At 41.9% G+C, this 21,138-nt stretch overlaps 1 protein-coding gene across 3 annotated transcripts; it reads left to right on the top strand.

The window, feature by feature from the left end:
* The first annotated feature begins 43 nt into the window (after positions 1–43).
* On the top strand, positions 44–19,811 carry Asb14 (ankyrin repeat and SOCS box containing 14). Of its 3 annotated transcripts, XM_041662895.1 has the most exons (11): positions 44–158; positions 4,209–4,434; positions 7,090–7,144; positions 7,994–8,093; positions 10,250–10,381; positions 10,468–10,626; positions 11,416–11,661; positions 16,027–16,198; positions 16,504–17,047; positions 18,745–18,898; positions 19,526–19,811. In XM_041662895.1, the coding sequence occupies exons 2-11, from the start codon at positions 4,313–4,315 to the stop codon at positions 19,702–19,704; spliced, it is 1,863 nt and encodes a 620-aa protein (XP_041518829.1). In that variant the 5' UTR covers positions 44–158; positions 4,209–4,312; the 3' UTR covers positions 19,705–19,811. The 3 variants fall into 3 exon arrangements, with proteins under 3 accessions (XP_041518829.1, XP_041518830.1, XP_041518831.1); XM_041662896.1 differs by lacking the exon at positions 7,994–8,093 and having other exon boundaries at positions 7,090–7,145; XM_041662897.1 differs by lacking the exons at positions 44–158; positions 7,994–8,093 and having other exon boundaries at positions 4,408–4,434.
* Positions 19,812–21,138: the final 1,327 nt, after the last annotated feature.

Raw genomic sequence — 21,138 nt, 5'->3', positions numbered from 1 at the left:
AGCACAAACCCACATGTGAAAAACAAGAAGAACATGCCAGACTGTCTTATGATCAAGTATTTATAGTAAAGCTATTTATAATGCTCGCCAGAGGGGAGTGGAGCTTCAGATGCACCTGCCACATGGGAGCCAGAGCCGTCCTCGAGGATAAACAAAAGGTAAAGTTAGCCTCTAGAGCCTGTTGTATACTAAAATGGCAATGTTCTTTTCAAACCATGGAGATACGCTGGCTTGTTCCCGCTGTTGCTCTTCCTATGCTGTGATGTGTTTACTCCCATGGTGTGCTCACTTTCACTTAACCACGTGAAATAGTATTAGCACGGCATGCTCTGTGTATCCAGAAGATCTTCTGGGTGCTAGAATCATTTAGACATGTTCTGTCTAAAATAAGTCAATTTCAATATTGCAAAAATGGCCTGGGCTTAAAAAAAACAACTCTTTGATTTAATTATTTATTTACAAATAGTTTTGTTTGTTTTTGTTGTTTTACCTTTTTTGCTTTGAATTTTGAAGTTAGCATGTAAATGGGTTTTGTTACGACATTTTCAGACACACATGTTATACTTTCCTCCTTCCTTTCCTTCGGTTTTGCCCTCCCTGCCTCTCTTGCCCAGCCCCTTCCTTGCTCATACAGTCCCCTTTTGACTTTCATATCATATGTTTTCATCGCTCTCCTTTGGTCCCCTTCCCCCTCCTTTAAAACCATATCTTCTTCTGGTCCCTTGCTACTGTCCTGTAGTGTGTGTGTGGCAGAGAAGCGGGGTGATGTGGGGTGTACTTCTCTATTGCTCTCCACTCCTCTTTAATATTTCCTTTATTCTTGACATTTTTGTGGGTGCATACAATGAAATACGATCATATATTGTCCCCCAACATGTCATCCTCCCAGCTTCTTGTCCTTTTGTAACCCACTAAGTTCATATGTGTGTGGGTGGATGTGGGGCCATCCCACTGAGCATGGAAACCCTTTTTAGAAATGATTTTCACAGAGCGTGGAAACCCTGTCAGTAGTCACACCCTTTTCAGAAATGATTTTCAGTCACCTAAGAGATAGCAACTTTCAATGGTTGTGCCAATAGGGAAGGGGTCAGAGGTCATCTGCCCCATCTACGCCAGAATTTGAAGAGTCTGATCTTGTGCAGGTCTGCAGGTAACCATGGCTGCTGTGAAGTCTTGAGTGTCACTGAAAGCTAGCCATCAGGGATGAGTATTACTGGTTGGTTTGAGATTGATTTTTTTTCCTGCGTCAAAGTTTTTAGAGTCTTCAGCAGATGGGGAGGAGAGCTATAAATGACTTTCAGGCATGATACAGCTGTTGCACATATCAATGCACAGCACCTGTGGTTATAGCACAGCACCTACGTAAAATGAAGCCAGTTTAATGCTAGCATGGATGCAGGAGAGGCTCTGCGAGCCCCTGCATCTTGCTGAGGAACCATTGACACTTGATAGCTGCTGAGTGAGGGAAGGTCACTCTCTGTTGTCTGGGTTTCTGACCTGCCTGGTTCCTACAGTCGTTAAGTCCTAAAGAAATCACTTAGAGGTCTATATTAATGATAAACTGATTGGCCCATTAACTCAGGCTTCTTATTAACCCTTATAACATATATTAATCCATTGTTCTTATCTATGTTAGCCACATGCCTCGGTACTTTTTTCAGTGGGGCAATTGTATCTTACTTCTTCTGTGGTTGGGACAGGACTGGGGAGAAATGGGCTTCCTCCTTCCCAGAATTCTCATGTTCTCATTGACCCGCCTCTACTTCCTATCTGGTTGTCCCGCCTATGCTTCCCGCCTATGCTTCCTATTCCTTCCTGCCAATCAGCGTTTATTTAAAACATAGTTGACAGAATATAGACAGTTATCCCACACCAACTCTCTTTCAGGGAGTGGCTTCTGGTAGGTTTCTCGTGCTCTAGAGGACGCCCCACACCCATGTACAGAAATGGGCAGCAGTGATTGGACTCGGGGCTTTTGATAGCACTGAACTATCAATTATTGTGAACAAAGAAGGGTCGTGGCAACAGCCTGTGTTGTTTTGGAGACTGCAGAGATCTGCTCAACCTTATTTTTTGGTACCAGGCCTTTCACTAAACCCTGTGCTCACCAATTGTCTAAACTGGCTGACTAGGAAGTTCCAGGAATCTACCTATGTGTAAACCTGTCCCCTCAGTGTCGGTCTTAGAAGTCTGTGCTGCTACACCTTCTTTCCCATGGGTGCTGGGGTGCAAACTTAGGTCTTCATGTTTGTGTACGAACTGAGCCATCTCCAAAACAGTTTTAATTTGTATTTCCCTAATGGCTAAGTAGGTTGATGTGGAATACCGCTTTAGATATTTACTGGGCATTTTCTTTTGGTTGGTTTTTGTTTACTAAATAGTATCTTTATTTATGCTTTGAAATTTTCATGCATTAATACAAGCCATCTTAAATGCGCATCCACTACTACTTCTCTCCAGCTCCTCCTAGCCCTTCCCTCTCTTATCCCGGCTTCATGCTCTCTGGTTCAGTGCTATCAAAAGCCCCCAGAGTCCAATCAGTGCTTCCCATTTCTGTACACGGTGTGGGGCATCCCCTGGAGCATGAGCAACCTACCAGAAGCCACTTCCTGAAAGAGAGTAACCTTCCCTCGCTCAACAGCTATCAAGTGTCAATGGTTCCTCAGCAAGATGCAGGGCCTCGCAGGGCCTCTCCTGCATCCATGCTAGCATTAGACAGATTTCATTTTACATAGGTGCTGCGCTATAACCACAGCTGCTGTGAGTTGTGTGCCACAGCTGTATCTTGTCTGAACATCATTTGCAGCTCTCCTCCCCATCTGCCAGTTCTTTTATCCTTTCTGCTCCTTCTTCCTTGGTGTGCCTTGAGATGGGGGTGTGGATATATGTGAGTCACCCACAGCTGAGCACTCACAGTTACTGACACCCACACTGAACCCATGTGTGGGTCTCTATATTACCACTCATCGTAAACAGGAGCTTCTCCAGCAAGGATTAGAGCAGCATAAATTTATGGTTATAAACCATAAAAAGCAGTTTTTGATAGTGTATCTATTTAGGAAAACAGCCATAGTAGGCTCCCTCCACTGGCCTGTGGTCTCCTCAAGCAGCATGACCAGGATGACCGTACCAAGCATGAAATCCCTCCTGTGGAGCAGGCATCATGGCCGATCAGTAAGTGGTTAGTTCTCACACTACAGGAAAACAATCTTCCTGAACATGCTGTTATTGTGGTATGTGGGATCCAGTGCTGGGGAAGGCTCTTGATGTCTTCTCTCCTCCAGAAGCCTGCCGAGCACCTTCTGGTACTATAGCATCTAGTTTCCTGGTTTCATTTGAGAACTACCTCTACAGTTCATTAGCCCTCTTATTATCTAGATCATTTGAGGGTTTGGGTACTTATTTTTGCAATTGTTTATATATTTTAGATATTAATGTCTGGTGTATAGTTGGCAGTGACTTATGACCTAAGTCTCATATGAAGGGAAGATTTTCTTGAATAAGTTTTAAATAAATGTCTATTTATGCCAGGCCATGGTGGCACATGCCTTTAATCCCAGCACTTGGGAGGCAGAGGTAGGGTGATCTCTATGAGCTGGAGGCCAGCCTAGTCTACAGAGTAAGTTCCAGGACAACTAGGGCTGTTACACTGAGAAATCCTGTCTCGAAAAACAAACAAACAAAAAATGTCTATTTACAGAAACTTCTTTTTTTTTTTTTGATTTTTTGAAACAGGGTTTCTCTGTAGCTTTTGGAGCCTGTCCTGGAACTAGCTCTTGTAGACCAGGATGGCCTTGAACTCACAGAGATCCTCCTGCCTCTGCCTCCTGAATGCTGGGATTAAAGGCGTGCACCACCACCACCCAGCCAGAAACTTCTAATTTATATTGAATCTATGGGCAGTCCAGAAAACTTTTAATTTCATAGGAAAAAAAATTTTAATATTTATTTGTTTGTTTGTTTGTTTATTATGTATACAATGTTTTGTCTGTGTGTATGCCTGCAGGCCAGAAGAGGGCACCAGACCTCATTACAGATGGTTGTGAGCCACCATGTGGTTGCTGGGAATTGAACTCAGTACCTTTGGAAGAGCAGGCAATGCTCTTAACCGCTGAGCCATCTCTCCAGCCCCCATGGGAAAATTTTTAATGAATATTTGTTTTCAAAATGTGCATTACCTTCATTTATCAACCCTATCAACTTTCTAGTTTTCTAGGTGTCATTCCTATTTTTAAGCAGTTGGAAGTCTTTTCACAATTAGAAAAGTATTTTAATTCATTCTGAGTTGAAAGTGAACCTCTCTGAGTCCCACATGGATAACTCCAACAGTGATGAGGACACAGATGCTGACTTTGACACCCAGCTCATCATTCAGCAGAGTTTGCTGGATATTTACAAGCCAGGAGTAACGCAGCACACATCAGAAGACAAGAGGTAATGTATGTCTCCTCGGCAATGAGTGTCAAAAAGTATCCAAGAGTTGAGATTAGTCATGACCTTAACATTACTGTGGCAAAACGGAAAGAAAAGTTAGAATACAGGGAGTTGTCCTTTTTAAAGATTGATTTATTTATTAAATATATAGTATTCTGCCTGAATGTATGCCTGCACATGTAGATAGAAGTTTCTGTCCCATCCAGTTCCAGCTATTCAGTCCCAAATAAACACACAGAGGCTTATATTAATTATAAACTGTTTGGCCTATTGCTTGGGCTTATTACTAACTAGCTCTTACAACTTAAATTAACCTATAATTTTTATCTAAGTTTAGCCATGTGGTTTGGTACCTTTTCTCAATAAGGCATTCTTATCTTGCTTCCTCTGCTTCTGGATGACGACTGCATCTTTCCTCTTCCCAGAATTTTCCTAGTCTGGTTATCCCACCTATACTTCCTGCCTGGTTACTAGCCAATCAGCATTTCATTAAACCAATACAAGTGACAAATCTTTACAGTGTACAAAAACATTATCCCACAGCCTGCACACCAGAAGAGGGCACCCAGATCTTATTATAGGCCGTTGCAAGTCACCACGTGGGTGCGAGGAATTGAACTCAGAACCTCTGGAAGAACAGCGAGTGCTCCTAACAAGACAAAATGACAGCCTACAGAATGGGAAAAGATCTTCACTAACCCCACATCAGACATAGGTCTGATCTCCAAAATATACAAAGAACTCAAGAAACTGAACACAAAAGATCACATAATCCAATTTTAAAAATGGGATACAGACCATTAGGTTGTCTTGTCATATCAGTCTTATGATTATGGTATTAAATCCATAACCAAGCAATTGATTTTGAATGAATACTTTTAGTCTAAAAGTATAAGAGATTTTGACTAAGTAAGGAAATGTTTCATGGAAATTGAAATTATAGTCATAACATAAATTTTATTATTAAACCTCAAAACTTGTATACCCAGAGATTGTCGATTGGGCCTGGTTTTTGCTGATGTTAAAAATCTAGAGTGGGGGATGGGTACAGTATTTGCTGCACAAACATGAGGTCCTAAGTTCAGATACCCAGCACCCACATCAATACAAGACATGGTAGTGCACATCCGTAATGTGCTCAGGGAAGGCAGAGACATGTCGGTACCTAGAGCACATTGGCCAGCCAATAGCCCATCTGGCTGAAAGGATGAGCGCCAGGTGAGAGACGTGGTAGAAAAGCAATGGAGAAAGGACCAGATGATGGCCTCTTCTCTTCTTGCACATGAATACACATGTGAACATGTAAACACGCGGACCACACACGCAAAAGAAAACAAGAACATTCTTGTGCTGTGTGGAGTAGTGGCCCACTTGAAAGTGCTTACTCCCTAATTCCTAGACCCTGAATGTGCAAACCTTACATAATAAACTGCAGTAAAGTTAAACGGGATTAAGCATGCTAACCACCTAGTGTAGGTGACCTGGGCAGGCCCAGTGTAATCACAAGGACCCTAGGTAAAGGGTGGAGGCAGGAAAAGGAAAGAACCTAAAGGTGCCATGGAAGGGAGGGCTGCATCCAATCAAGGACCTGGAGGAAGAAGGAATGGGTCCACAGACCAAAAACCACATGATGGCTCTAAAGGCTGTAGAAGACAAGAAAGCAGAACCTTACTAGAACCTTCAGGAGAAGCCAGATCTGTCCAGAGTCCAGAATCAAAGAGTTGCAAAGGAATGGATTTGTGCTGTTTAAAGTCAGTAACAGTGCAGTCTTTTCTTACAGTAACAAACTAACACAGCACTCAACCCGTAAGCACAGTTTTAAATGTTAAAGGAAAGCAACTGACCACATTGTGAACAGGACAAAGGGTCAAAGAAATTTCATTCTATCCAACCTGGACTCCTTGAGTAATCTGAGAAAGGAATCTAGGATGCACGTATTGATTCCAGGCACAGTGGTGCATGCCTACAACTCCTGCAGAGTCAGAAACAAGGCAGGGATCTGAAGCACCCCTGGGCTATGCAGTGAGATCCTGTCTCAAATTTTAAAAATTCATATACAATGCTTTGATGTTTAGGTATTTTCATAAAAGGAGGATTTAAACTGTTACTGTTTCCAGAGAAAGAATTATGCCTATGGGGAATCCACACCCTGATTATATACTTTCTAACAATTTTTTTCTAAATCATAGAGTATCAATTTTTTATGTGGTATGATGATATTTCAGTCTCAGACAGATTTGAGTCAATTCAGCAACACTTACTGAGGGCATATACTGCAGTCTAGGCTCCCAAGTTGACCCTTTTCCTTGCCTCCAAGAAGTCATGTTTAATGACAGCTGGAGAGGCAGTTTCCCTATAATGTATGGGGAAACATACTACATTTTACAAATGGGATCTCTCTCTCTCTCTCTCTGCCCCAGCCCTTGCACTCATGCACAAGCACATGTGTGTGCACTGGAGATCAAACCTGAGATGCTGTGCATGCTAGAGAAGCAGTTCTAACACTAGGCTGCATGCCCACCCTCATGGCAAGTGGTCTGCTAGGTTTCATGGTTGCCTCGTATGGGAATTCAGCCCCGAGTAAAAGCTTTTGCCTTTTCCTTTGGGCTTCCATCAGAAACATTAGATTTCTAACTACGTATTTTTTCTGTGCAGGTCCCATTCCATTTCGAGTGCTGATCATAAGAAGATAGTTGAAGCAATAGAGACAGTTAAGTACTCTTCCTATTCTCCTTCAATGTGTGCTGAGCTACAGTGGTGGCAGCGTTCCTTCCATGCTCCAAAAGTCTGAAAACAGTCTTATGGTGGCATATTATTTGTGTTATAAAAAATAAGGCTTGCCTGAAGGTCAGTGCAAAGCAGCCACACTAGTCAGCCATGCAGGCCAGGCAGTGGTGGCATAACCTTTAATCCCAGCAGCCACACTAGTTAGCCAGAGGCTGGATGGTGGTGGCGTAGACCTTCAATCCCAGCACTAGAGAGGAATATAAGGCAGGATGAGACAGGAACTCATTTCTCTTTCAGTCTGAAGATACCAAAGAGGTAAGAACTTTCCAGCAGCTTGACTGCTTTTGCTTTTCTGATCTTCAAGTTGAACCCCAATATCTGTCTGTGGGCTTTTATTAGTCATGCTATATTTAGTGCCCAACATTTGGGGTATGAATTCACAAAAAAGCCAGCGGTACAGAGCAGAGATGCACTTGGGGCTCCTGCCCCACCTGGCTAGGCTTTCTATTCTATTTTTCTCAGAGCCTCTGAGAAAGTTTGGATTTTTCCTGTTGTAGCCTCTCTGAAAGTCTCCAATTGCCACACAAATTCCAGAAAAATTTGGGCTCCAAAAGTCACAGGACTCATCAGCCCTGGACTGGCTGGTTCTGCCTTCAGGCAGCCCCCTAACCCCTTTTCTGCCACACATGCTTTTTCCAAATAATCCCCTGTGCCTTTTTCAGAGAGCCAGCTTTCTCCTCTCTCTCTCTCTCTCTCTCTCTCTCTCTCTCTCTCTTTTTCTCTGTCTCCCCCCCCACCATGAGTTGCCCCTCTCCCTGAACGCCCTTTTCAGGCTGCTGCCAAACTAGATAACTTGAAATTCAGTCCGGCTTTTACTGTTCTACACAGAAGCAATAAGCCCTACATCTTCATCAACATAGTCAGCAGATTTGGTAAGACAATTGAGAATTCTTAAAGGGAAGAGTTAGTTAGTTAAAAGAGAGAGATTGTTCCCACATTAAAAATGGAAAAAAATCATTACAATGGAGAGATTTGGGTCTCTGTATAATACGCTAGACAGTTTGAAAATGGAACAAATAAATGAGAAGATATCTAATTTATATGGAATTTATGTAATTTCAGTTGTAAACATTATCAGCTTTATCATTTTTGTCTTATCACTAAAGAAAAAAAATAGATAATCTGAGTGCTAAGATACAGACCTTAGAAAAACAAAACAGAACAGATCACAGAGATGTTCAAATCCAGACAGAGGAATTTAATGGAGAGCCAATTTCAGCATTGCATTATAAGAACAGTGAGAAACAGCTTAAACTTTTCATACAACTAACCTTAATATATCCAGTAACCTTATAGGAATTGCCAAATGGCAGTGGCTCTGATATAGCTAGCTAGACTCCTGTGCTAATAATATCAGATTTAAGGAGATTCAAGGAAGTCTCATATGGCATGCATTCATCTTTTGTATATTGTATACAAATTTTGTGCATTGATACAAATTTGAACTTAATTTTGTTATAACATACTGTACATACATTTCTACTCTTAGTCAATGTATTATATCTATACAGCTCATTTAACAATGTAATGTAAATTTCCAGTCCTTGAACATTATTACTACTAACTGTTTAGGATAATAAGGAAATTGCAGGTTAGTAGTGAATTACCTATTATAATAGAACTTGTCACATTAGGTATGTTTTCAAGGTCAGACAAAGATATATTTTAGATAAACAGGTTACCTTCAAACACATCAGAGATCTATAGAATATGCCATTTAAGATGGTTTAATAACATGAGCTCTGTTTTTATGACAATGAGACACGTCTGCTCCTGGCAGCACCCGTCTACTTTGGAGAAGATGATGGGCACTGAGGAAACTCCACATGGAGTTTACTTTCATTGTGTTCAATGTGAGCCACTGGTCACAAAAGTGCCCTTGCCTCAACAGTCCGCTGTCCTAATTAGACAAGCAGGACACAAAAGAGTGACTGTCAAACATTGTCAAGACAAAGAGGGTCAACCCCTCAGAATATCCTACTTCACAGAAAAGTCTGTCAGATGTGCTAGGCCTACAGGATATGGATGGGTGCCCCAACATTGCAGAGGAAGTTTGGGTGACTGTCCAGGCTGCCAGCTGTTTCTGTCATTTCTCACATTTTATGGAAGTTGCTTGTTCACACTTCCTGCTTACATGGTTAGCATTATTTCCTTCTTGGGTCTCTGAGGGAGTTGAAGACTAGATATAATTTTCCCCATTTACCAGATGCAGAAAGCAAGTTATAATATAAAGTAATTTAGGTACAAGACTTTGGACTCACCAAGCTAGTATAGATATGGAATATTTTCTCAGAATTTGTCATATGCAAGTGGACTGGATATTGTTGATGTATTTATTACCAATATTTATTTTATATATTGTACTTACTATATATAGTTTCTCATATTATTTATTTTTTAGACAAAAAGGGGAAATATATTGGTATATTAATTGTGTTTTAATAAATAAGGCTTGCCTGAAGGTCCGCACAAAGCAGCCACCATAGTCAATCATACAGGCCAGACAGCAGTGGCACACACCTTTAATCCCAGCAACTATACTAGTTAGTCATAGAGGCTGGGCTGTGGTGGTGCGTGCCTTTAATCACAGCACTAGAGAGGAATATAAGGCAGGACGAGACAGGAACTCCTATTTCAGTCTGAAGATTTCACAGATGTAAGAGCTCTCTAGTGGCTGGCTGTTTTGCTTTTCTGATCTTCATGTTGAACCCCAGTATCTGTCTCTGGTTTTTTACTTTCTCCTATAGAAAAGGCATTTGAACGACCCAGAGTCTGAAGTGGTCTTTTTTGGGATAAAATACTTCAGCATAACTTATCAAAGAATGCCAGAACTCATGTGCAGACAGAGCTGGGGGTGGGATGCTGGGTACAAGGCCTCAGTGCTGGTCTCATGACATTTAAACTTGCCTGTCACTGAAGATGGTGCTTGGATTCCACTCCTTCACACCAGCTTTGGTGTAGATTCCAGAAGCAGCATGGGCTCCCATGTGTGCCAAATAAGAATCTGTTTTATTTTCCTTGTTACTAGGTAAGGAAGATGCACTGGCACACCTAACCAAGTACCATTCTGCATTTGATGAAGCCAATGGGGATGGTTGGCTTCCTCTGCATACGGCAGCAGTGCAGTTAAATAGGAACATCTTAGAAATAACCCTGAATGGTAAACTCCTTTTCGCTCCCCTTGATACTTCTGAAGAATGTTTATTTCTGCATCTTAACCTATGTGGTGTGATGGGTTTATTTCAGCTACCAAACCCAGTATGTGGGAACAAACTACCCACAATGGAGAAACACCACTTTTTTTGGCTGTCAGCAGTAGCCTCCTAGAAAATGCCCATTTTCTACTTCTCAATGGCTGCAATCCAAATGCTAAGAATCTTGAAGGCAATTCTCCTCTTTTTACAGGTAAATGAGCAGCTTGTCTTTAAAGAAGGGTCTAGGTCTTCTCCATGCCCACACTGTCCATTCGGTCCCTGCTGGACAGAGAAACCTGTTTTTTAGCTTGTATCCAGCTTGTAACTTCCACTTGTAACTAACTATTCTCGACTTTTAGCTCACACAGTGAACTGAAAGCTAGCATGGATTTTGAAACCATATCCCAAGAAACAAAACTTAAAAAAGAAAAATCCTCTGAGGAAGAAGAAAGATAGTTAGGAAAGACAGAGAATAATAATGGCTGGCTGTTTAAACCCAGCACCCCAGTGTTGTCTCCTGGGGCTGAGTCTTTCTGAGAAGGCCATACATAAGCCACAGGAGTGCGGGTCAGCCCCACGCCCTCAAAACTGCAGGTGTCTGATGTGATAATAGTCACATAAAGGCAAATACACATTACACTCTGAAGCCTTTCACAGTGATGGTGGGCAACTGCCTTCCTCTCTGGATTTTTGCCTTTCATTTATTCATGTTGTGTGTTTGTGGTACTGTGACTCTAGGCCGGGACTATGATTTGGTTGTTGCAACTCCATGATCAGTTTCATCGAAAAGAACCTCAGGGAGCACCTGTACTTTGCTTTTACATATGGGACTCAGTCTCCTAGTTGGCTTGCGGGGATTGCACAGATTTGGGCATAACACTAAACAGAATCCTGGAGCATGGAAGGAGGGGAAAAATTCCTTAAGAAACTGAAGGACACTAGCTAATATGCCACTTACCTTAAGCCTCTCTTATATAATGTCTACCTCACAATTTCCCAGCTGTTCTGAAAGACTCGTATGATATGGCTACCTTGCTGATCAGTCATGGTGCAGATGTCAATCTGCGATGTGCCAACAAGAGGACAGCTCTCCATGAAGCTGCCAAGCTCGGCAACTGGGACATGGTAAAGCTGATGCTGACTTCGGGGGCACACCCAGATGCACGGAGCTCCTATGGGTTTACTCCTCTTGCCCTTGCTGCTCAAGGCGGACACACTGAAATCATGGAACTATTACTGCAGAAAGGCAAGATTTGCTTAGTGACTGATTACAGGAGGACTGAGAGCCAGGCTGGGTTTGGTTGGTAGGGTTTAGTGCTTGTTTTTAAAGATCTATTTATTTGTGTTTAATATTTTAATACTTATTTAAACTTACCACATGAATACAAAGTCCACAGAGGCCAGAAGAGGGAGTCAGATGCCTGGAAACTGGAGTTAAAACAGTGGCGAGCTGCCATGTGGGTTCTGGGAATTGAACCCAGGTCCTCTAGAAGAGCAGCCAGTGCTCTTAACCACTGAGCAATCTCTTCAGGTTCCCCAAGAGTTCCTCCTGATGGGGTATTTCAAAATAATACATGTTAACATTTTTATAAAAACCAGTGTTTGAAAAAATTGTGTGTGAATCTTGACTGTTAAAAGCCTGAACTCAGCTGGGTGGCGGTGGTGGTGCTCACCTTTGATCCCAGCACTCAGGAGGCAGAGGCAGGTGGATCTCTGTGAGTACAAGGCCAACCTGGTCTACAGAGCAAGTTCCAGGACAGCCAAGTCAAGGTTATGCAGTGAAACCCTGTCCAAAAAGAAAAGCCTGAACATGGAGAACGAATTTCTTGTGACACAATTTTACAAATTCTGAGGCTGCAGATGACTTTTGCCCAGTACTCCTTCATCCTGCTAAGAGAGTTTTACTTTTGTGTTAGTTGCTCTTTTCTACAAAGTCTCTGCCACAATCCATGTTCTCTCTCTCCCTCCTTCTCCTTCGCTCTCAACTTTGTCTCAACCACATAAATATCCAGTAGCTACTCACAGCTTACAAAACAAAACAAGACAAAAAAAAAAAAAAACATATATCTCATTGATGTAAAACACTACTCCCAAGGCTGGAGAGATTGCTCAGTGGTTAAGAGCAAGGCTGCTCTTCCAGAGGATCATTATTCAATACATGGCAGCTCACAATTGTTTGTAACTCCAGTACCAGGAGATCCAACACTCTCACAGAGACTTACATGCAGGCAAAACACCAATGCACATAAAATATAAATAAATTATTTTAAAAAACCACTAATGTAATGGTCTGTCCTGTCCCTCTAAGAGACAAGCCCTGCCCACTCAACCCTGCCTCTGTGCACCTCGGGGACCTGCAGCATTTTACTTGAACCACTACAACTAGAATGGATAGGCTTTTTCTGTTCTGCCAGCCATCTCCCATTTTTGTTTTGTTTTGTAAGCTGTGAGTAGCTACTGGATATTTATGTGGTTGAGACAAAGTTGAGAGCGAAGGAGAAGGAGGGGGAGAGATAACATGGATTGTGGCAGAGACTTTGTAGAAAAGAGCAACTAACACAAAAGTAAAACTCTCTTAGCATGATGAGGGAGTTATTATGAAAGCACAGCTGATAGTTTAGGCTTGTTTCTAGCTAGCTCTTACAACTTAAACGAACCTATTTCTATTAACTCAGAAATGCCTCATGGACTTACCACCTTTATGCTGCATGGCTCATGCTGCTTTCCTGCTTCCTCCATCTCTGGCTGGCAACTGCTAGCAACTCTGCTCTTCTTCTTCCCAGCATTCTCGCTACCCTAAAAATCCTGCCTAGCTATTGGCTGCTTAGCTTTCTATTAAACTAATCACAGTGAAGTATTTTCACACAGTGTAAAGGAATATTCTACCAATATTACTGTGTATCTGCCCTATCTATCTATCTATCTATCTATCATCTAGCTAGCTAGCATATCCCCTCCCCGTTTTTCTCCTTCCACACCCCCAAGGGGTTCATGAGGCAATTTGTCACCAAGTTGCTAAGATAAGAACAAATTCCTCCTGACCACTTTGCTTCGGGTCCTAGCCTCTGCTCTAACAGCCACACTCCTGGGGAAGAGGACAACTCATGTTTCCAGAGCACTGTCTATCCCACAGGCATTTAGCAGTCTGTGTGCCACGCACAGTCCTTTAAATATGTGAGGCAGATATCAACCTCAGCCTGCACTTGAGGAAAGAGAATGAAAGGCAGTACCAGCTGCAACACTTCTTCCAGTACACCCACTCCCTTACCACAACACTGAATTATACTGATGGCCATTCTAGATTCTGGGATGACTAGCAGGAACCTTTGGCTCAGAAAACTTATAGAACATTGAGATCATCATTAATGTTTCCAATGAAGGAGTGTATGGAGTCCCAACAGTATACCTATCTTTTTATTCTCCTTATATCCAGAAGTTTTGGTTTTTAGTAATATGTAGTCCCAGTCTGCAATATTCTAGATGGCAGAGTCCCCTGTATTGAAGAAAAGTTCTGTCCTTTGTATACTTACTTCTTTTCTATACAGGAAGCAGGTCTCCATCAAATGTCTATTAAATTTTAGCATGACGCCTGACATATGTGATCTAAGAAGACGTTGTTAGATGTTATTCGCTAGAATAACAAAAAGTAAATACCAGATCTTTCATCTTTAAGGAAAGATATTCTCTCTCTCTCTCTCTCTCTCTCTCTCTCTCTCTCTCTCTCTGTGTGTGTGTGTGTGTGTGTGTTGCCAGGGTTTAAACCAGTCTTTTGCATTCTTCAAAGGAACTCTAATAAACCACATCTCTAGACTAAGAGTAAACCTTTGTTTAGATCAGTGATTTAAATATAGAGATGGAGAAAGAGAACAAATTTTAAATCTTTTTAACCCTTTAGATTAGCCATCATAGGCTAGCCAGTGAGTCAGCATTTGAAGTCATATCTGACTCTAAATTGTACTTTTTGCGCAGTAGCAAGATGGTCTCATAGTAGTAAGCTTGGCTATGGAGATGTGCACATAAATTTTTGTTGTTTTTTTCCTCTTTTTTATTACTTTATAAATAATACCAATCAAAATTTCCACTTTCTCATCTTAATCACCTTGCTTGTCTACTAGCTCTGTGTCTTTGGGGAACTTAAAACTCAGAAAGCCTGAATTTTTTCGCATTTAAATGAGGATATTAGAACCTACTTCTGAGGTTCACTGTGAAGTTTAAATATTCCGTAAGATTGTTTTTAATCTATCTTTGATTTTTGTGACTGGGACTATGCAGCCCTGGCTGTCCTGGAGCTCACCATGTAGACCAGGCTGGTCTCAAACTCAGAGAACCACCTGCCTTTGCCTTCCAGTACTGGAATTAAAAGTGTGTGTCATCACTCTTGCCCAAGATTTTATGTTTAATTACATGTCTGTGTGTGTGTGCTACTAGTGTGTAGATGTCCAAGAAGGCTAGAAGAGACCATTGGATCCCTACAACTGGAGTTAAAGGTGGTTGTGAGCCACCCAACCTGGGTGTTGGAAACTCAATTCAGGTCTTCTGGAAGAGCAATAAGTACTTTTAACCACTACGCTATCTCTCCAGCCCCAAGTTTAGAAATTTTTATACATATAAAGGAACCAGGATATAGTAGTGAACATTCAAAACTGGTTATTAGATTGCTTACTGCATTCTAGGAATGAGGTTCTTGTGCAGCCCTTGTGATGAAAGAGTCTTTTCTATATTACAGGCACATTCTTTTTACTGAGCTCCAAATATGCTCAGAATGCGCTCGGCTTTATCGAGACTTCTAGCATCGACTCTGACATTTCTTTTCTTCAGCTCCCAGCTCCCCTCCCAGTCCCTGCCCTAGCTCTTCTAGAGGACACTTAACCTACATACTCGACGAAGTGTGGATACACTTACCTTGTAGCTATCGACAGCCCTCAACTTTAACTAAGAAGAATTAGGGTCTTTTACTATGAAGTGTGTAATCATTTGAAAAATAACTAATGTCCCTTGGCATCAAAACATCATTAGATGACATAGAAATGTAGCCGGCTGCTTGGGCCACTCTGCATGTAAGCATGTTATGGGTTAGGATGACTTTTATAAGCCGGTCTAAAAAGAAAGCTACCTTTTACCAAGTATTCCTAATGGACTTCAAGTAGGAGTACTTGGTAAAATATCAATCAAATGATCTATTAAACTCTGAAAGTCAACTCAACTACTTAGCCCATGGTTTTCTTCCCCAACTAGTTTATACAGCACGTGGGAAAGGGAAGCACATATTTTATGTCTTCGGTTCATAAGTGTATTACTATAACAGGTGCTGATTGTTTTTCAAAAATTTTATATTTAAGTGTATTAGTGTTTGTCTGCATGTATGTATGTGCACCACATGCATGTTTAGTGCCCACAAAGGTAAGAAGAGGACATCAAATCCCCTGGAACTGGAGCTCCCGATGGTTGTGAACCACCTTGTGGGTGCTGGGAAGCAAACACTGGGCCTCTGGAAAAGCAACAATTGCTCTTAACTGCTGAGCTGCTTCTCTGTGGAGGTGATGGCATATTAAGACTGCTTAAGCAATAGTGGAAAAGAATCTTTACCTAATGAGCCTTCTCCTTTTTCTAGGAGCTGATGTTCACAGTCAGGCCTCTGACTCTTCCTCCATTTTACTTGAAGCCGTTAGAGGAGGAAATCCAGACTCTGTGACTCTCTTGCTAGAGTATGGAGCTGACGCCAACATTCCTAAAAGCTCAGGCCACCTGCCCATACATGTGGCAGCTGACAAAGGCCACTTATTGTAAGTTCAATTCTGTAATTGTAAGAAACAGGAAATAGTAATAACTAAATTTCTTTAAGGAACTGCTTGGGAACCATGGAAACCTTGGGCCTCAGGTGATCTGGCTAATTCGAAGTTTTTCCCTTAACAGTAGTTCCATTAAATTTTACTTGACATCTGAGTTTCTTGAAGAAACTAACACTTTTGGTAGGGGTCCTAAATACCATCTGGTTAACATACATCATTCAATGTAGGGCTAACAGTCTCATAAATAGGTTAACTCTGCATTGTAACAACCTGAAGTGCATTTGAAAATTTTTTCCCAGAGCTCTAAAGATGTTGGTTCCAGTTACGGATATTGCTGCCATCAAGAGGAGTGGGATCAGTCCAGTTCACTGTGCAGCAGCTGGGGCACACCCCCAATGCCTGGAAATTCTCATTCAGGCTGGATTTGATGTGAATTTCATGCTAGATCAGAGAGTCCGTAAACATTATGATGATCAAAGGAAGTCAGCCTTGTATTTCGCTGTTTCAAATGGTGACCTCTCTTCAGTTAAACTGCTTCTGAATGCTGGCGCTCTGCCCAATCAAGACCCAGTCAACTGCCTACAGATAGCTCTCAGGATGGGCAACCATGAGCTCATAAGTCTACTACTGAGGCACGGGGCCAACGTCAACTACTTCTGCAGAGTTAACCCTTTGCACTTCCCATCGGCACTGCAATACTCACTGAAAGATGAAGTCATGCTCAGGATGCTACTGAATTATGGGTATGACACAGAGCGATGTTTTGATTGTCCTCACGGGGACAGAGTTCATCGCTTTTGTACTTTTGAAGGCTGGACACCTACAGTTATTAAAGATACTATGGTAAGTCCACAGCACTGGTGGCATTTGGTAAACAGTTATTGTCTCTAGTCTTAGAACTGTAACAATAGATACAATATGCCCTTGGGGAAGCTCCTATTGGGAAGACTCTAGTATGCTACATCATAAGATAAACCCACAGTGGGAAGATGTAAGAAGTAGAAAGATAACTCCGAGGAGAAAGTGACTTTAGTCAGAAATATGAAGTGTTTCACAAGTTCAACACAAGAGCAAGGTTTTAAAGATCATGTACTCTAGCTTTTTCTTTGAATGATTTACTTAGCTAAAATGTTTCCAAGTTCCACACACCTATAATCACTGTTTCTTTAGCTCTCAAATTTGAGAGCCCATTTCCTTTTGCCATCTTTCTGATGAAAAGAATCACACGAGTTTCTTGGTTTTGCCTTACCTCCTCTGTTATTTTCCTCACCAACTTTTTCCAGGGCTTTCAAATGGCTTCTTTCACTTTTCTGGTCTTATTTCAAGTGTCCTCTCCCACAGGCCCTTCCTTATCCACCCTCCCTCAAACAATTCTCTAACTGTGGATATTTCTTTTATAGCATTTACCTAGGATTATCATTTTAACTATTTTGAACCCCTCTGAAATATATAAACATCAAGTTCTTGTTCATTTTGTTGCCTTTTAGGTCTGTGCTTTGTACATAGTGGATGTTCTATACACCTGAACTTATATTATCAAAAATTGAAAACAAGGGTTGGGTGGTGGTAGTGTACACCTTTAATCCCAGCACTTGGGAGGCAGGTGATTCTATATGAGTTCGAGGCCAGCCAGGCCTACACAGTGAGTTTCAGGACAGCCAAGGTTTCACAGAAAAACCCTGTCTCGAAACATGCTCCCTCTCAAAAAAAAAAAAAAAATTGAAAACAAATAAGATGGTGATGAAAGACTTTGAAACAGTTTGATGAAGGAAAAGGTGGTATTTCAGGGAATAAGTGTATGAGTTACTTTATTTACACTGATTTGGCATTTAGGCATACACCATCTGGTATTATTTCTGAACAGCATCAGGATCCGATTTAGGTTATAAATAACAGAAAATGAAAAAACACAAAAGCTTTAGTGAAATGACAGCTGGGCATGATGCATGCAGTCCCAGCTACTCAGGAGACATTACTTGAGGTCAGCCTGAGCAACATAGTAAAAGTCTATCCAAAAAAAAAAAAAAGTAGGATTAGCAAGATGGCTCAACTAAAGGTGCTTAACACCAAACCTGGTGACCGAAGTTTGATCCCTGAGCCCACACAGTGGAAGGAGAAACCAACTCCAGACAAGGTCCTCTGACCTCAATACATGCACATGCATGAGCATGCACGCATGCTAAATGTCTTTTAAAAATAACCCAAGTGTCTCATTCTTTTCTCTACAAGATCCAGAACTAAGTTATCTTCCACCTAGACAGTGTGTGTTTAACAGGAGAAACACACACCCACATTCCAACAACCCAGACTCCCACTCACATCTGATGGCTAGAACTGTCAGTTACAAGGCCATCTTTATTGCAGATGGCCAAGAAGCACACACAGGTAACTACCTGCCAAACCTCATTGTCCTGTGAGGCTCCGGGGCCACACTGAGGTCAGGCGAGCTCATGCACTGAGTTTAGTGCTCTTTTCATTACACCGCCAAAGCGCGGATGCTCAGCGCTCTTTTACTTGCTTTCTGCTTGTTTTCCTCTCAGTTCTGCGAAGTCATAACTTTGTCATGGCTACAGCATCTCTCTGGAAAAGTTGTCCGTGTGTTGCTTGATTATGTTGATCAAGTGCAAATCTGCTCAAAACTGAAAGCTGTGCTTGAAAAACAGAAGCTCTGGCCAGAAATACATTTGATCTTGAGTAAGTATCTTTCTTATAGAAAATTCTTACCAAAACACTTATCTATTTTAGAACATTCTTCTGATTAAAACGTTGACCTAAAAAGAATTTAAAAAAATACTAGTCTTTAATTGTGCTATTCATAATGTGTGATCATTTCCCATCAAATGAAATCTAATCACTTACTTTATGGACAGATAACACTTTTCCCCCAATCCATTTAACCTATGGCTATGGGGAACAATACACACCCAAGAATTAGAAGTTATGAACTGGCAACAGAAAGAGGAAAAGCTACATTCTAACCCTGTAGCATATAAAATGATGCTTCCCCCCAAATGAATTCTCTTGCTTGGGTCAAAATAAGATTTTCTTATATCTTGCTTCTCCTGGGGTGATCTTTGAACTTTTAGCCAATTCCAAAAGACAGGATGGGGGAGCTGATATTTAAGTACTTGAAAGATTTGGGAGTCTCACCAAGTCAGACTCACAACTGTGCTTCTGAAACTACAGAGGACAGCGATGAAAACTAAAGAGCTGTTGCCCTACAGACAGTATGGCAAACAAATGCTATTAACACAGATATCAAATATATTTGCCAACTAAGCCCTTAGTCACCAAAAAACAAAGTGATTCTTTCTGTTTTAGCAAACCCTCGTTCTCTAAAACACTTGTGCCGCCTCAAGATCCGGAAGTGCATGGGACGGTTACGTCTGCGTTGCCCTGTCTTCATGTCATTTCTTCCATTGCCCAACCGTCTAAAAGCTTACGTCCTGTACAAAGAATATGACCTTTACAGACAAGGGAGTTTTTCAGGAACCTGGTAACAGACTATTCTGGAGGAAAAAGGTATAATCTGCAATATTTTCTTCACGATTTACTTGTTTTAAATGACTTTCTCTTTGCTCAGCAATAAAAACTTCAGTGTAGTCTACAATCATGTAAAAAGTCATTCTGTGTGGGACTCCTCTCTGTGAGCTGTTCAGAGGTTCAGCAGTCTCTCAGACAATACAGGTTATTGCTCTTACTCTTGACTGCCCACCATGACTCAACAGTAAGATGATATTGCTGAAGACATCCCGCACTCTGGTTGCAGGACACAAAGATATCAAGAAACGAACCGGAAGTTTCCTCCTTGATGGCTAGCTTTCCTAGAGCTGGAGCTTCTATGAAGGCATCTGGGGGCGGGGTACGGGACTATCACTGTCTTACCCAGTTGGGACTCTATGTTAGGGACGGTAATGAACTGCCAGGCAACATGTGCCCCTGATGCAATGCGATGAGCTACCATACTGCTCTCTGATTGGATTTGACTCACTCCACAAGAAGGTATTCATTCACGCCTCGTACTATAAACCTGGGTTACTTTGGGGGAGGTATTGTGGTAGTTTTTAAAGCCCCAAGCTGCAGAGGTCATAAGCCCTAGGAAGAATCCTGCTGCTGTTTTGCTAAATGAACATGTTCTCAAAGTGCCTCTTAAACACGTTATATTCATAAATTAGTCTCAGCCTTGGTCAGAGATGTTTCTTTTTTTGGTAGGTGTCAAGTAAGGTAAAGACTCATAACTGATGAAAATGCTAAGTAACTGTTGAGTGCTCGGCCTTAAACAAAACATTGATAATATCCCCCTGTGGGGCTCAGAAGACAGCAGAAGGGGCAGAGATCCTGCTATGGGTCAGACAGGACCGAACTAGGCCCTGATACAGGTGACAGTGGTGTGGCTTGGGCAGTGTATGGGGACACTGGCAGTGGGTCCAGGATCTAACTCTAATGCATGAACTGACTTTGGGGAGCCCATTCTCTATGGAGAGACACCTTGCTAGGCACAGGGGTGGGGTGTGGGGGGAGATGGGACACACTTAGTCGACCTCCCAGGAGAGACCTTACCCTTCTCTGAGGAGCAGACTGAGGGTGGGAAGAGCAGAAGAGAGAGGGGGCCCTGGGATTGGTATGTAAAAAGTAAATAAAAATTTAAAAGATAGGAAACACAAAAAGTCAGAGAGAAAGAATGGGCAGGGTTGCTATGAAACACTGTACTTGCCATGGTCATCGTGATCACATGAGCTCACAGAAACTGTGGCTATCTGCACAAGACGGAGCACACCAGCGTTCCACTGTGGTGCCAGAGGGGAAAAGTGCTCCTCCCCATATTAGCCTGATGGCCAGAATCTGACCCCCAGAGTCCAGTGGTAGGAGAAAATCAACTCCAGCAAGTTGTACTCTGATCTCCACATACACACCATGACACACAAATGTACACA

Source organism: Microtus oregoni, unplaced genomic scaffold, assembly GCF_018167655.1.
Source record: "Microtus oregoni isolate MIOR12 unplaced genomic scaffold, Mior012 000013F_ref0000133, whole genome shotgun sequence".
NCBI lineage: Eukaryota > Metazoa > Chordata > Mammalia > Rodentia > Cricetidae > Microtus > Microtus oregoni.
The sequence above is the reverse complement of the archived record's forward strand: the minus strand, read 5'-3'. Positions and strand labels throughout refer to the sequence as shown.

Excerpts from the sequence above, each read along its gene's own strand:
- Asb14 (XM_041662895.1), top strand. The coding sequence starts at position 4,313 with ATGGATAACTCCAACAGTGATGAGGACACAGATGCTGACTTTGACACC. Across the intron at positions 10,627-11,415 it reads CAATTCTCCTCTTTTTACAG|CTGTTCTGAAAGACTCGTAT; the intron begins GTAAATGAGCAG and ends ACAATTTCCCAG. Across the intron at positions 11,662-16,026 it reads GGAACTATTACTGCAGAAAG|GAGCTGATGTTCACAGTCAG; the intron begins GCAAGATTTGCT and ends TCCTTTTTCTAG.